The following is a 16,940-nucleotide window of genomic DNA, read 5'->3' on the forward strand; positions in this document are numbered from 1 at the left end:
GACTTCTCTTTAAGTAAAATTCTTGGTTTGTGCTAAAAATCGATACATTTGGTAACCTCCAAAAGAGTATACGTGAAAAGTTCTCAACAAACATCGAAAATAAATAATATATTTGTAATATCCCAATGAGTAGAAAAATTAGATTTTCTGACGTTTCTTGACTCAGTGTAAGCCACTTCTTCAGAAAATAACCTAATTTTTCTACTCATTCGGCTATTACAAATATATTATTTATTTACAACAATCTACTCAATGCTCAATTTATTCAAAATTATCAAATCAAAACTTGGTAATGATACCTACAAACATCGAAAATTCTGCAGGTGACCGAAAGGAATTAACATCGTGAAATACTCTAATATTGAGTTAGTAGCACATATAGGTTACTGAAAAATGTTAACAATCATACAAAAGCAAGACGACATATTTATACTCTTATCGATAATTTTCTTCATCTAACAAACTTGAATCAAAGCGAACTACACGACAATCAAGTGATTTTAAGTTGATAAGTACGAGAGAGAAAGTCAAATCAAAACGTGGTACGGATACCAATAAGCAGCCACAGTTATTTTTATCTATCTCTTCATTCCACTTTAATCGAGCACGTCTCCAAGATGGTTGATCTTCAGATTGACAACCAGCTACATAGATGTCAGGATAGTCAGGACTAAAGTTTTGAGCAGATGAAGTGGAAGATGAACGGAGAAGAAGTGGGTCGACGTTGATCATCGGATATCCTCCTAGTGTATCAGGACAAGTAGGTGCTAAGTGACCCCACAGTAAAGTAGTTTCCATCCTGTCACAAGCATTCTCTAATTTCGTATATCTAACAGAATTTATAATAGAAAAGATTAATGCGATAAATGACAAAATACAAATTTTATGGTTTAAGAATGAAAACAATTAACTATCAACTATGTAAAAAGTCCAGCTGAAATGCTAATAGTTACCTTCTGAGCTGTGTTATATAACAATAGTATGTTGTTTAAAGCGTAATTCTTTTGATTTTCCTGTCCCAATATAGTTTTTACATGAAAACTATGATATTAACCAATCTCATTTGTTTAAAAGATAAAGTAAGGTGATTATATAGAAAGATATGTTAGTTGGCAATGCACATACACATTGTTAATTATTGAATATTTAACATTTCAAATATCATTCATACATTAAATGTGTCTATGCTAAATTTACTCAATAATTGTATCCAATTTCAAAATTACTAAACTTGGGATAACCGACTGTATCAAGTGCATTAAAAGAGAAAATAATAAACGGAATCGACTTTTTAATTTGCAGCTTTAGTCCCAATAGCATGCGAAATGTTATATATATATATATATATATATATATATATATATATATAACCCAAATCAAAGAATATTATTCACCTAAATTCTGAAGACGAGTTAGATTAACTGTGCGAAATGACAGAGACGATAGTAAGGATAGGCTTTTAAATCAAATAAGTTAGTGAATAAATTGAATTACGGTTGACCACTTGACAACGTACAAATTCGATTGAAAAGTATGACCGTAATAGTTACACGAACATACCAAATCCTGCAAAGAATACTTTCTCTGTTCACTAGTATAACTGGGAGGTGTAAACATTTACTACTTTGAAAAAAGAATCTTGAAAGCAACTATATAATCACCATAATTAAGATAATCCTTATGCAACTGCCTTTGAGTCCTACTTTTTGGATGCGGGTTAATGATCTGACTTAGCTGACCAAACCAAGGCAGGTGAGGAGAGTTTTCGACTTGTGACTCTGCGGTCGAAAAACACATGCTTTACCACCAAACCACTGTTTCTCAAGTACTAACTAGGTTCAGAATTCGCTTAACTCAGTGGCCAGATGAAAATCAGTTTTCAACGAAGTACAGTATCCTACTAAGGTAACGTGGTAACCAAACACAAGTCTATGTACTTCCTTTTAACCACACTTTTTTATGAGCTGAGGGTAATAATTGGTAGCTGAAAACAAGGTACATGGAGCTGAGTTCAAAATTAAAGTCTGATAATTGAAAACCCAGTACGTTAAGAACTGGATTAAAGCTTTTTAATCTAGAATTTTATACGTAACCTCAAGTCTTAACTAACTACCCTGAAGCTTTAGAAATAATCGAGAAAACCTGTGTCGCGTCCCTTTACAATTAACATTACCTAAATGCGAATCTAGGTCAAAGACCGATGGATGGAAATCATCTTTTTCTGTTAAACTGTATAAAAATTGAACACACTTAATTGCCAACGAATTACCTGTCTTATTTCCCAAACATACTATTTTTGTTTTATTTCACTTTACAACCACTTCAAACAGTGTGAATTAGGTTTATGCGAAGTTTGAATAAACCAGTAATTCATTCTGATAATCCGCACTGGACTAGGCTATGGATGGATATATATAAAAATTACTTGGCAAACAACCTGAGTAGACATACAGGTAAACACTGAGATAAATTCATGTCTGATATACAAATTAGTGTATGTGTTTAAAAGAACTTCTTTACAGCAGGCTCTTGTTATACAGATGTATACTCGGGTGCTATTCCGTTTACTTTAGCCTAAGAGATATTTTGGTGTCATAAGTCTCTATGAAAAAAATGTGGTTCTAAGTCCAGCATATGAACACACAAACGTTACTGTGTTGCATTTTAATTTTTATGTCTAGAATTGATAGAATTCATAATTGAATTCCAGAGTAAAAGAAACATTCAACCATTATGTAGCTTTAGAAAAATAATACCCTGAATCAATTTTGTAAAAACTAAAAGAAAATGACTAGACTGTAAGTTTTCAGTGAGGTTTTTAACGTATTTGTTACATGAGGTAAAAATGCTCAAAGAACAATATTGATGTGTAGCAGAAAGTATTATTTAGAATGATTGATCAGTTCATGAGGTTATGAAACCTTATCATGAGCTACCTACAGAAGTGAAGACACGAATCAGCGTCTCATAGTGCAATGGTTCATGTCATTTCAGATATTTAGACACAATACGACAACTAATTCACAAACACTAATTGTCCGATATACTGTAAGGGACTTAGCACTTAACAAAAAGAGTATAATTAGAAAACATTCTTTGTAATAACACCGACAACTATTGACACAGGGTCTCCAATTAAAAACCCTTATTTTCTATGCACAAAGGGCAAATATATCAGTACATAGACTGAACAAATTTAATCAAATAACAGAGTTTTCTTATTACAACAACATACAGCACAGATTTCAGTTGAAGAAAGAAATGAGTTTACTCAAAATCATAATTATATCACTATAATTGAATAGTGTAAGGGGCGAAACGGACATACATAACTCCCAACAAATCTGTCATAACACGCAGCATTATAAAACCTAGATTAGTTCTGAGTTTCAGCCTTCTTTACTTAACAATAATTTGCGGGTCTGACATATGAAAGATTATTGTCCAATTGACAGATATGAAGAAAAATGACAAACATGAAGGTCATAATAATAAAAACTGGATAATAATTAAAAAAATTGTTTAAGGGTATTAGTAACTGATTACATTTTAAAATTACCAGACACTACCTTTAAAACATTAGTAATAATAATAATAAATGAAAAAATCGAATCAAACTACAAAAGGAAATTAGGGTCAAGGAAGGTCAAGAGGTTGGACGTATTGCTTTTACACGCAAAGTCCGGGCTTGAGTTAGTGGATTGTCAATGCTTCACCAGTGCATAAGATTTTGATCCGACCTCCCTTCGATCCATTTATTTTGACTGTGTAGATTATTTTAAAAGAAGGCTTCTTTGGAACGATGTGTCTATAATTGATTAGATGCTCCTGTATTGAACTAGTAATTGTTTTGCGTTCTCCTTTTAAAAGCTATGCCGGGTAGTGTTCTGAGATGCATTTGGAAGTGATCGCTCTGTGTGGTCAATGTAACCTGCCCCACATAAGCAAGTAAATTTATAGATGAACATTGATATGGCTCAAAGCGGAAGTTTATCTTTAACACATCCATGAATGGTAGGCCGGTTTGAGGAAACAATTTCTTTATTATTGACTTGTTAAATTAGTGCTTTGTAATTTTAAACTGTAATCAGTTATTATTACCCTTAAATAAATTTTCTTGATTATTATTCAGTTTTTATTAATATGACCTTTATGTTTGTCGTTTACAAATCGAATTACACTTGGCGAAGAAGCTTTGGAGGATGTGAAAACCTTTACATACCTGGGCAGCATCATCGGTGGATCTGATGCAGATGTGAGGGCGCGGATCGGAAAAGCAAGAGCAACATATTTACAACTAAAGAACATCTGGAACTTAAAAAAATTGTCAACCAACACCAAGATCAAGATTTTCAATACACATGTCAACACAGTTCTATTGTATGGGGCGGAAACCTGGAGAAGTACGAAAGTCATCATCCAGAAGATAAAGGTGTTTATTAACAGTTGTTTACGCAAGATACTTCGGATCCGTTGGCCAGACACTATTAGCAACATTCTACTGTGGGAGAGAACAAACCAGATTTCAGTGGGGGAAGAAATCAAGAAGAAGAGCTGGAAGTGGATAGGACACACATCGAGGAAATCACCCAACTGCGTCACAATGCAATCCCTCACATGGAGTCTTGAAGGTCAAAGAAAAAGTGGAAGACCAAGGAACACATTACGCCGAGAAATGGAGACAGACATGAGAAGAATGAACAAAAATTGGATAGAACTAGAAAGTAAGGCCCAGGACAGAGTGGGTTGGAGAATGCTGGTCGTTGGCCAGGAGTAAGTAACTAAGTATGCTTGTCGTTTGTCTTCTGCCAATTGGAGAATAATCTTTCGTAATTCAGACCCGTACATTATTTCCAGCCTAAGTAGGGAGGTTAACTATATCAGCCATTTCCTGGAAATATATAGAATAAAAACCACTAATATCATTGATAATTAAATAATTGTTTCTTACACGTATATATGAGTAGTGTGTTATACAACTGAACGAGAAAGTCTTACCTGTATAACTCATTTACACCCTGACCAGAAGTAGCCAGAATACTTCGATTTCTCAACATAAAACTATAAGGATTTGTTCGACCACATAAGTTTCCACTTCCAACACCACCAGAACGAGAAACAGCACAGGGTAAGGCGGCTGAATGAATCGGTTGTTGTGGCATGAGGACTGAAGTAGGATCAGATGGTCCCGGCAACAAATCTATCGATATACCATTAAAATCTGTGCCATTATCTTTACAACCTGATCCTATAGGAAGACTGGCTAACCACTGATCAAAACGAGCCATAGCGGTCACAGTTTCTGCATCGGCATTACGAGTTAAGTAGCGAGCCTGAATAGGAAGACAATTAGCTCGAAATTTAACACATAAAAAATCGACTAGATTTCAATTTGTTTCCTGTCTTTGCGATGATTTCCAAAACAAGGAAAACTAGTCGATATTTGCTCAGTACTATGTGACTTGCACTACCATACTGACAATAATTACACTAGCGAAAATAGATGATGGGTATAAACATTTGACAAGAAATGTACGAAGGCAATTGTCATCAAGAAAATCCTTAGGAAAAACCCATAAAAACCAAAGATATGTTTTTTAGCATATCACCTTTTATCAGCTGAGAACTTTTAAATATAACGAAAAGCACGTTGTTATCTAGACAATATACTGAAAATCAGTGGATAAATAATGTTTACACGCCTAACTGCAACTGATTCGCAATTTTGTACAATTTTATAGTCCTAGTGAGAAGCCATGATCAGTGGAGTTCAGTCATGTCGGAGGAGACAGTTGCTCATAGAAAATAGTTGCGTAATGTTGCGAATTGATCAGAGTCAAAAGTGCAAATTATTTGACGCCGGCTCAGCGACTTTGAGGTTAGGTACTCGCCGTGAGATCTGGAGGTCCCCAGTGGAATCGCGGGTGCGCACTGCTGAAGAGTTCCATACCAGAGTGTAACAGCTGTACAACGCTTCCGGGTTTTAAATGGCCGTCCAATATTGGTCCTATGATAATTATTAAGTCCCGTTTACAAGACACCTCGTTAACATCGTTTTGATAACCCATTACGCGCTAGTGCATATCGGATTCTGTGAGTTTCATATTTTTTAATAAATACATATAGATTTTCTAATTTTGAAATCGCATCCCGACTATTTGAATACATATTGTGTTATTTATGCCACAAGGATAAAAGCTTCCTGACTCCACGCTAGCTGCACTATCCGTCTTTACTGATAAGTACATTGAATTCGGTGCTGTTATTTCAAAGGTAATCCATACTTTAAAATTCTTGAACTCGTAAATATTTCGATCTGATAGACGTGTAGATAACGTACTTGATATCAAATGAAAGTAAATGACTTTTCAAACTTACACGCTGTGTAAGACGTACAGCTGGGGTACACTTATCACTATCATTATCTATACTTGATTTTGATGCTTGAATTGAATCACCTAAAATCAGAAGATGTATCAAACCAGAATCAGTGTGTGACTCTGATGAACCATAGAAGTCTCCAGCACAACGTATCCAATCGGCAAGAAGTTGAAGAGCTATTGAATGTCCCGGTTTTACTTGGCCACTACCTGCAAAACCTAAGGCACTAACAACACCAACCCAAGGTCCAGAGTTGCGAAAATCTGTTGTATTAACGTCAATATGGGAAATTTCTTGAACATAAATAGGTTTTTCAGGTTGAGGTTCTAAGAACAGCATGTCTTCAACACAGAAAGAACCTGTGATTATTAACAAAAATGGTATTTTTAATGATTTTAAATTATTTTGAAATCAAATTAGATTATGTCATTAGTTGATATTTCTTAAGAAAGCGAAGCTGAGTAAACTATTTTTATTGCAATGTACTAAATGAAATGTTTGCATTATCTTGCTACAAATATAGTGAATTGAAAACAGATGTTAGTGTTGAGAAATTTGAGGCAGTTATTGATTCATGTAATCAAACCCCGATTCATCTACAGAATTAATAGGTAACTGCGTAAAATTTTTAGATCTCAGAATGTTTGTAGCCCAAACATTATGTAAATAGTGCATGACCACCAAATAATCCGCTGTCTTGAAATTAGATACCAAGCACTGGTATCAATCAACCTAAGATTAGGAAACGATGGATTTAGGTAGTAAATTATTAATAATATTGAATGGATATAAGTGTAACTTTCAACCAACATTTATCTTATATCACTCATACTAACGCTCTCCGAACTTTTTACTACTTTACTGAGATGGCAAGAGACGAAGAGGGTCACGTAGATACAGTCCTCCAATATTTACTGACCATTTCATCTAACAGGCAGAAGCACAGTGTACGGAAAAGCTTGTATATGAGAGGAGATTTACATCATCCCATTATGCCACTAATGTTACTCTTTTCTGGTACCTTCCACAATAGGTGTTAAAAACTCGAGTACATTATGAAAGACGCATTGCTATCTAGTCCTCATGTACTCAAGGTATGTATTACTACAATTACGTTCACAGACGAAACTCGTGAATGATCTGATGTATGATTTCCAACTGTTGTGACATGGGTTGACGGTTTTGTAAATGAAGGAAGTTTTTAGCAGCTGTTACAACTTTGCCACTATTTTTGGAGCTGCATTACTGATGTTTATACTTCATTATAAAAGCTATAGATAGGACGGAAATCATGTTTCAGGAATGAATTTCTCGGGGTAAAGTTTTTATTTCTCTTTAGGGTGACGTGTTCTATGATTCAAGAGAGTAGAATTATTGGATTTTGAACCATAAAAACAGACTTCATGCCCAAATATTATCTTAAACTTCACTCAAAATTAAAAAATGATATGATGGGCAATAATTAAGCCTAATAGTTACACCTACTTCAATGGTAAGTAACCAACAAAACTGATACTCTCCAACCGTTCATGAGATTTAAGCATATCATTTTACTAAAGGAACCTATTATTTTGGTTGACGGTCGTGTCTTTGATCTCATTTCATTCACGAATTTTTGTGAACGATTCAGTTTCGTGAACAATTATCACTCGGTCATATTGTATTATTGCATCTCGTCTATCGATCATTTCTCCCTTATAACAAGAGGTATTTAACATAGATAGTAATATGTTCTTCAGGTACATGAGTTTTATATTTGTCGGAACAACTCAAATGAGGTCAAGTCAATCAAAAGATTGTCTTAGGCTCTTCCAATATTTATGTATGAATATGCATAAGTACTATGTAGTTCTAAAACAAATAATAATCGGTAAATGCTAAACTCAAATTCAAAGAAATGAATTCAACAGCAGCAACAATTGAATCTTAACGCATACATATACAAAAATGATTGGTTCATTGTGTCGACCAATAAGATACTTTACAATTGATTAATGAAATACAATCGAGGGAATAAATTTTAGTTACTTATAAGTAATGTAGTTATAATACATGCATACCTTACATCTGAAGAATATTCACTTATGTTCTGTGGCATTCTGAAGTATTTGGAAAATAAAATTCACTGTAAGTTAATATGTTCACACTACATAAACAAACTGGATCACACAAAATCACTTGTTTCATTGAAGAAATTACATGTACTTTTGCCTTCGCAAAATAGTTATTTACAATACGTATGAGTATGATTAATTTCTACAAATGTTTAATAATGAAATTACTTAAATAAAAAGTAAATTATGCATTTTGTTAGCTGAATATTGTTGATACTCTTCAAAGCTGTAAGAGTTAAAGAACATTTTTTGTAGCTCAACGTAAAACGTTAATATAAGTGAAATATTTATACTAGAAATAAAGCTCAATTTTGATAACACATTTCCTGAATAAGTAAGATTACAAATTTTAATGTACAACCAGTTTTTCGAATCCTAGAGCAACAATAAAGAAATAAACAAATTACTAATTTGACTATCATCGTTGGAAGGAGAAAATTTATGTCTAAAACGTGGAAATTATGCTGAAGAGTCGTCCTTGGAAAATGCAGCCTATTCGCTCATAAATTATATTTGTTGAACTTTTTAGAAAACATGCAAATTGATTCGCAGATAGTAACTAGGAATTTGCTTTGTTTTATACATTTACTTAAATAACAATGATGAAGATGTGTAGAGTGCTCACCAGTTTGTGATCCGATAAATGCTGAAAATCACTTGAATAAATTCTGTGATTGTTTACATCAATCATCAGAATGAACATGAACATGAAAAATGAGTAAAGGTATTCATGAATATAGAGCATATTATGAAATTACCGGGTTGAGATTCAGGCTCGTAACCAAGAGCTGCAACTACAACTCCTGTAACCAGATTAGCTGGAGACCAGAGTTTCGAAATCTGACTACAGAAACTCAAAGCAATACGTTGTACTTCATCTTCAAGAAAGAGTACATCATCGTCTGATGTGAGATGAACCAAAGATTGAGTATCAGTTGAAGAAATGCGAATATCTGATTCAATATTTTCAATTTCTACCGCTGCAATATCATGTAGTACACTAGGTTTTAAACGCATTTCCTAGAATGAAAACAAAAAATGTTTCGGTAAAGAGTTGAAATAAAATTAAGTCCTTTAACGATCTACTATTACTTAAGTGGTACTTTAATACTTACCGTGAAATAAACATAACCGTTTATTGAAAAGAGAAAATCCTTTTTGCTTGATATTCCTTGTCAACATTTATAATCACTAACCAAAATTATAGAAATAATCATAAATTCAAAAAGTGGGTGTAAAAATAAACCATAAAACTTTTAATACTAGACTTAACACCTTATAATAGTTACATTCTGAACTCCATATCAGTGAATGAAAACATGTAGGGTTTTACCTATTTGTCTGGATACTCGGCTAGCAGCTTTATACTTAAAGCTTACAAAATTGTTTCATATTTTCCGAACTGAGTAACAACGTAATGTAGTTATTCTATACGTAATAAATTTTATTCTTGCCGTATAGTTCGTGAAACTCTCCAATTATTCAGCAGTATTATCAAACTGCTTAATAAGATGTTGGTAGTAGTATAGAAGTTATAAAATGAATCAACAAAGAACCAATCTACCACAAAACATTTCTTTTACATCTGAATAGAAAAAGAAAAAAACTAACAATTCTTTATTAGCCTTGATTCTATGTTCCGTTGTTAGCAGTATGTGATAATATATGCTAATTACAATCAGTCCTCTGCTCCTTAAATTCTTCTGTTATTCAGTTATATATTACCTAAAACCAGACACGTTTGTGCATCAGCTCAAGTTCCCACACCCCATTAGCACTGAGAGATAAAATAATCAAGACATTCCAGAGTAATAGAATTAGTAACAGCACCTAGAAGTAGTGGCTAGTAGAAAATATTTTGTGTAAAGAAATCAAGAAAAAACGTATAAGGATATTTCGGTACTCAGTAACTGAGGGAAGAGTGTGAGTGTATGCACCTGCGCCATTGTGGACGACTCTAGATAGTCACGGACTGGATAAACAGAGGAAACTTTCAGTCCACATCTCCCTCCTTCAACCATCGGGGTTGTACATTCGAATTCCACAAAACACTTTGACTTAGTACCCAAGTAGAATCGTAAGTCGTCATATTGTGTCTCAAAGTTAAGTTTATAAACCTGTACTTGATTACTGTTTCGGTTAGTATTAGATTCCTCCACAGATTGCTGACGGAAATAAGCATTGAATACTTTGTATAAAAATAATATCGAGATGAGTGATAATGAAAGATCTATGCTTCTAAAGTACAATAAGTGATAGTGGGAATTTTCGAAAGCAAACTTGTACCTTGAAAAGTGTCCCGATTATTATGCATTTTTCATCTCCATTCAGGTCAGCTAATGTTCGAACGGGGATATACGAAACCTCGGATTTTGTAGATGAAGTTGACCATCTCTGTTCAGCCAACGTTTTCAACACTGGCTTGGCTGCAGTCAGACGTGCCAAATAGATTTGCGTATATTGACGATTAAAGCTGAATGAATTAGGCGTGACTTGAAATCGACTACATATGTAGTGATTATGCTCTACTATCGACGAAACCGTCATTACTCAACCTAAACATGTGAAAAGAAACAATCAGAGTTAATAACAATTAGCATACTTGCTAAACAGTAGTTAGAAAGTCAACAATAGTAACTGAAAATGTACTGGTCCACAATGGGTCGAATAAATCCGAAATCTAGAGAAAATGAAAGCACGATAAGTAAATGTTTGATTCCAAAACATAATAAATATATTATTTACCTATAAAATATTTTTTAGAAAGAATAACCAGTTAAAGTGTAACTTAGTAATCACATAAATTAGCTTAACAGATTATAGTTGCTAAAAAAGCTATGTAGCAATCAAGTCCTAATAAGTGGTAGAAAATTTAAATTCATGATTCATCAGTTGAAAGTCCACAAAATACTAGTACCAGATGCTTCATAACAAACAATACTGTTGAATAGTTTAAATCACCTCAACACGAAAGACAATAGAAACTAGTAGAGTATAAGTATTCTTTTAATTTAAAAAGTAAAACGTATTTACAATATATAATGACTTGTCGGAATACTGGTACTGTTGCTTTGTTATAACTGCGGATACTAATTACTTTCTACGTGGATAAAGAGAAAAAAGACTGATATTTTGATGTTGGTTTGTTCTCTGAGCTGGATGGTTTGGTCGTGGAGCTTTCATCGTCCTTCTGAACGACATCATCACTCAGCTCAGAGAACAAACTAACATCAAAATCACCCACCTGAGCTACAAATCTTCTCCACCATCTCAAGACTGATATTGCTTGACCCAGGAAGAGTGTACGATTAAAGATTTATTTATGCACTAGTCAGTGATTCATATCTTGCACACAACCACTGAGTCGTGGAATAAATTACCTATCCGCTGTTCTACATCCTTTAAATTTTGTTTGAATGCTTTAGGATTTCACGAAATGGATATCTAAGCGCCTTCGTGTTTGCATTACCTTATACCTGACGTTTGACAATAAATACATTTCACTAGTAACATGAAGCTTCCTAGTAGGTAGCTGAGTCAGTCAGTCAGCTACAACGTGGAACCAAGCACATATATGCATCAGTCCAAGTTGCCATACCTCATTAACACAACAAGATGAATACCAAATTAATAGGAGCAGTTACTTCAATGGTATTATAAAAAAACACTTCATATAAGGATATGATACAGGGAGGAAAAATTAGCTCGTAGAAAGGTATGAATTTTAATCTCATGGTTTAAGGGAAGACAAAGAGTGTATAGATTTACACCATTGTGATCCATTTTGAGCCATGTCACCTAGTCTCCAACTATTGGTTACAATAGTCACGCGGACCCCAACCAAGTAGTCTGCATCTACCAACGTGGCTCAGACTAGAAGTTAATGACTTCAAGGACTGATGCCATGTTTGGGTTTGACTGCCCCTAACTTTCTTCTAACCATCGCCAATACTAGTCAGCATTGCGCGTCGTGGTAATCAGTGGTGTTCAGGCATACGTAACACGTGACCCAACCATCTCAGTCGATGAAGATTCATGACCTCATCAACCGATTTACCATCATTCCCTAATACCCTGTGTCAAACCTCACTATTACTTACCCGGTGATCCCAGCAGATGCGACCAATATTTCTAAGGCATCTTTGGTCAAATACTAGTAACTTACGAGTACCTTCTACTCTTAATGACCATGTTTCACAGACGTAAAGTAGAACAGAACGAAGTGCTGTGCAGTATATCTCGTCTTCGCTGTAGGTGATGTAAGTTGGCAAAAGTCAAACGAGCTTTTTGAATCCGTGCCGAGATTTCGTCACACACCAACCCATTAAGGCTGATCAGACTTCTAAGATAAGTGAAGTTGTCGACACGTTCGACTACTTCACTCACTATCCTTAGTTCAGGTGTTGACGCAGGCCGATCCTGGAGTAACGATTTACATTTAGATGGGGAGAAACGCGTCCCAAACACTCTGGGATTGTTATTCTGTTCTAACAGAAGACTCTGCATTTTATCAGTGTCTTCACCAAACAGGACTATATCATCTGCGTATTCTAAGTCGATAAGTGGACCTCCTGGTAGGAGATCAATTTTTGAAAATTCAGTCGAATAGAACGTTGCTTTCATCAGTATGTCTATGATGAAGTTGAACAAAAATGGGAATAGTTGATAGCCTTGACGGACATTACTTCACGTTTCAAAATTAGATGACAGCTAGCCATAAGCTCTGACTCGACTAGTAGTGTTTGAGTAAAGAGCCTTCACAAGGTTTATGTACCGTAGCTGCTACCTTGACGTGGTGGTTGGGCTTGCCTATCGTGATAACCCAACCGAACTGTATTAGCTGGAACACATATTCCTGTAGGTTTTGCTATGCCAGACAGGTCGATTGGAGAACGGTGAGACTAAAAGCAGTAACTCAAGGTCTGAGGACGAAGTCGTACTGCTGACTATAGAGAGGTGTGACAGGAGTAAGGTGTTTCTCTCGGACAACCAGCATCTGCAGAGATGCTGCCTTCTCCTAAAAATGGCACGCCTCACCTTACCTCACGGATTTCCGTATCCGGAGGTGAGGCCCTTTGAAGAACGGAGCCAATACGTCAAAAACCCTCCACAAAAAGGCCGTGCGCGACAGGCCTCAAGCAGTTGTCCCTTGGGCTCTGCGGTCACGTTCCCAAGTCTTTAGGACCAACATTAATCCAACTTCCTTTTCAGGTCCCTCAAGAAATACCCTTCCACAGTGTGGGCAGCCGGGAAGTGATATCAGCCCTCATACCTGTAACAACACACGAGACCAAGTTGTTCACATTCAAATCCTTCCTACACCTAATTACTCTCTTATCTCCACAAATAACCCTACTCACGTCCTTTTACCACCTCGCACCGCTAGGACGAACGATTCGAGTACACGGAACGTTATTCCTGGTCTCCTGAAACCACGCTCTAAACTACATGTAGGAACTTTCAACGTCCGAACAATTTGCCAAATAGGACAACAGGCCTCCTTAGCTAGGACTTTAGAATCTCGCACCATCGATGTGTGCTGCGTCTCCGAAACGCGCATACAGGATCCGAGTAGCGTCATTCATTTAACCTCACCATATCATAATAAAGAACCGACTCGATTCATGCTTCGTGTATCTGGAAGCTCTGATGCTGCTTCCCGAGGCCTCGGTGGCATGGGTATAGCATTAAGTCCTAGGGCTGAACTAGCTCTTTTGGACTGGATCCCAGTAGACAGTCACCTATGCGCTGTCCGACTAAACGGATCAGTAAGGACTCGGAAAGATAGGGAAACTCGTCGTTGCCTCTTCGTCGTCTCTGCCTACTCTCACACTGACTGCAGCTCAGACGATATAAAAGATGAGTTTTACAGGAAACTTTCTGACCTTCTCCGAAAAGCTAGGCGTTCTGATGTAGTAATAGTGGCTGGTGACTTTAATGCTCAAGTGGGTAAACTAAATGAAAGGGAAAGACACATGTGTGGATCTTATGGTGTTGTGGCTCAAAGAAAAGAGTATGGGGACTGTCTGTTGCAGCTATGCTCAGATAACCGCCTGTTTTTAGCGAATACCAACTTTAAGCACAAGGAAAAATATCTTTTGACATGACGACCCCCGAATTCGTCCTAACGTTGGACCAAACTAGATCACATCGCTGTGAGCCACCGATGGCGGAGCTCGACAGAAGACTGTTAAGATTCAGATCATGCTCTAGTGCGAGCAAGTATCTGTTTGCGTCTTACTCGACGTAGGAAAAACACTGCAAGGAAACCTCTTAGGGTTCTACTTAGTAATAGGCAAGCTAAGAATATATTTCAGGAACAACTAGAAAAACAGCCTTGTAAGCTGTGCCTGCCCCGAAGCAGCGTGGAATGACATCTAAAAACCTGCTAGTGTGGTAAATCATAAGAATAGGGAGAAACATTGGATCTCAATAGCATCTACCGCACTGATAGATACTCGAAAACTCATCTCATCTGGCTCTGAACATAACGAAGAGCGAAGTCAGCTCAAGCGCAGGCTATTAAGAAGCCTACGTAATGATCGTGAACAGTGGTGGGTAGCAAAAGCAAGAGATGGAAAAGGCGGCGGCAATAGATAACAGCAGACAACTGTTCACCCTTGTCAAGGAAACAGGTACTAGGAATCCAGCTGTCAGCAAAACTATCTCGGAAAAAGGCGGATCTATTATTCATTCTCAATCCAGGAGATTGGATCGAAGGGCAGAACACTTTAGAGATTAGTTAAACTGGCCTTCAGTCACACTTCGGTTCCCCACAATCCCAAGTCGGTTTGAATGGCAAGTTAATGTAAGTTATCCACCTTTTTACGGCGTTGAAAAAGCTGTAGGAAATCTGAAGTGTGGGAGAGCAGCGGGCCTCGATAGGTTAACAAATTTATTTCCATTTTAAACTTAATTTTCTAACAAAGCTTTCTCTCACCATACTCTTACTTTCTAACTTGAATGTGCTACGTTGAAGCAAATTAAGTGTATGTAATAAAAGCGTGTCTGATTTTATAAGCACTTTATCATCACAACACGTTCCCAATAAATAATGCATAACCCTTTGTTTGCAACTATTTTGCAGTTCTTCACAAATGACAGTGGAACTTGGTACTTACAATGAAAATGTGTGATAAACATCCGTTTATCATTAGCCTCTTTGTAGATCATGTTACTTTCTGTCAATAAATGTATTTACCAACCTATCTTTTTTTAATCCAGCAAACTGTTCATTTTCTTGATAATGCAAAAGAAAGAGAAGCTAAGGGACATTCAGGGCTAATGAGCATAGACTTATGCATGAACTCTGCATAAATGGATTTAAAACTTAGATAGATAGGCGTGTTTTTAGGCGCGAAGCAAACAACTTGGAGTATATTTAGGCGGGAAGTAGACAACCCGTCATACATTTTAGCGAAATGTGGACAATTAAGCGTTAATTCAGAAATAAAGCAACAAAATATGTCGCACTGTTTCTTTACTATTACTTTTCAGAGCACTAGCCTTTGTTTTATAACGGAATACCCATTATTTCATCTTGTTCTCCTTTACTTCACCTTCACCGGTTGCCTGGGATAGTAAATCTCGGCTGAGACATTTTTCAACCTAAATCTACGGAGCTTAGCCAAAATGTAACGTAATATATATGTGGCAGTGAAAATAGGTAGACAAGAAAACACAAGACGTACTAATCAAGCCCACTTGGCCCTTCCAAGCCACCCGCCGTTTCGTTTTAGCGACCTTGAACGACCTGACAAGAGGCGGTTACTCCGTATTTCAAATTCTGAGGGTCCGTTGGATTGCACAAATATCAAGTTTTCGGCAAACGTTTATTGATGCATCATTACTACTGCTAAAGGGGGAATAATATCTGATGCAGAAAGATAAGTTCACAAGTTGTATGTATAGTGAAGTTAAAAGTACAAATACAAAGAACTTTTTACAGTAAACAGTTCTTGTCACGCCTCCACACTTTGTTACGTTTCGAACCGTATTTTTGATCGTAAAGAGGACTGCACGAAGTTAAGTGTTTGAGAAATTGCAGTCTTACCTAGTTATTGATGATTCTTATGTAAATGCTGTCGACTTTCCTCTCCATCATCGCGAAGTGTTCACCATATTTCTCAATAATCTGTTGTTTGTGCATCTTTCGGCTTCGCTGAATCCGTATATACTGTTCGCTCCGTCTGGGTAATTATGTTGTATTATAATAGAAGCTATGTGTATTATTATTTATCTTCCGTCGGCTGCATTGTCTAAGACTATGATGAGCTATACAGTTTATATTTCGTAATTGATTAAGCTTACCTGTAAGAGTTCGCCTTCTTACGTATGTCAACGGAAGTAGTCGTCGTGAGGCATTGTGCTTACAGCATCTGCTGGCTATCATCGTTTCTTCAACAGTTCTCCATGCCGATGTTATGGCATTCTACTTGAAAACTA

General features: G+C 36.2%; 1 protein-coding gene across 1 annotated transcript; it reads right to left on the reverse strand.

Annotated features, from left to right (window-relative positions):
• Nucleotides 1-429: 429 nt before the first annotated feature.
• Nucleotides 430-16,213, reverse strand: Smp_076660 (putative DNA polymerase delta small subunit). The gene is made up of 6 exons (XM_018793278.1): nt 16,187-16,213; nt 10,782-11,050; nt 9,254-9,515; nt 6,379-6,740; nt 4,999-5,333; nt 430-829 (listed from the first exon to the last, which is right to left on the reverse strand). Exons 2-6 carry the CDS (start codon nt 11,040-11,042, stop codon nt 436-438), a joined length of 1,614 nt encoding a protein of 537 aa, XP_018647806.1. The 5' UTR covers nt 11,043-11,050; nt 16,187-16,213; the 3' UTR covers nt 430-435.
• Between the last annotated feature and the right edge of the window lie 727 nt (nt 16,214-16,940).

The sequence above is a fragment of the Schistosoma mansoni genome, chromosome 1 (genome assembly GCF_000237925.1).
Source record: "Schistosoma mansoni strain Puerto Rico chromosome 1, complete genome".
Classification (NCBI taxonomy): Eukaryota; Metazoa; Platyhelminthes; class Trematoda; order Strigeidida; family Schistosomatidae; genus Schistosoma; species Schistosoma mansoni.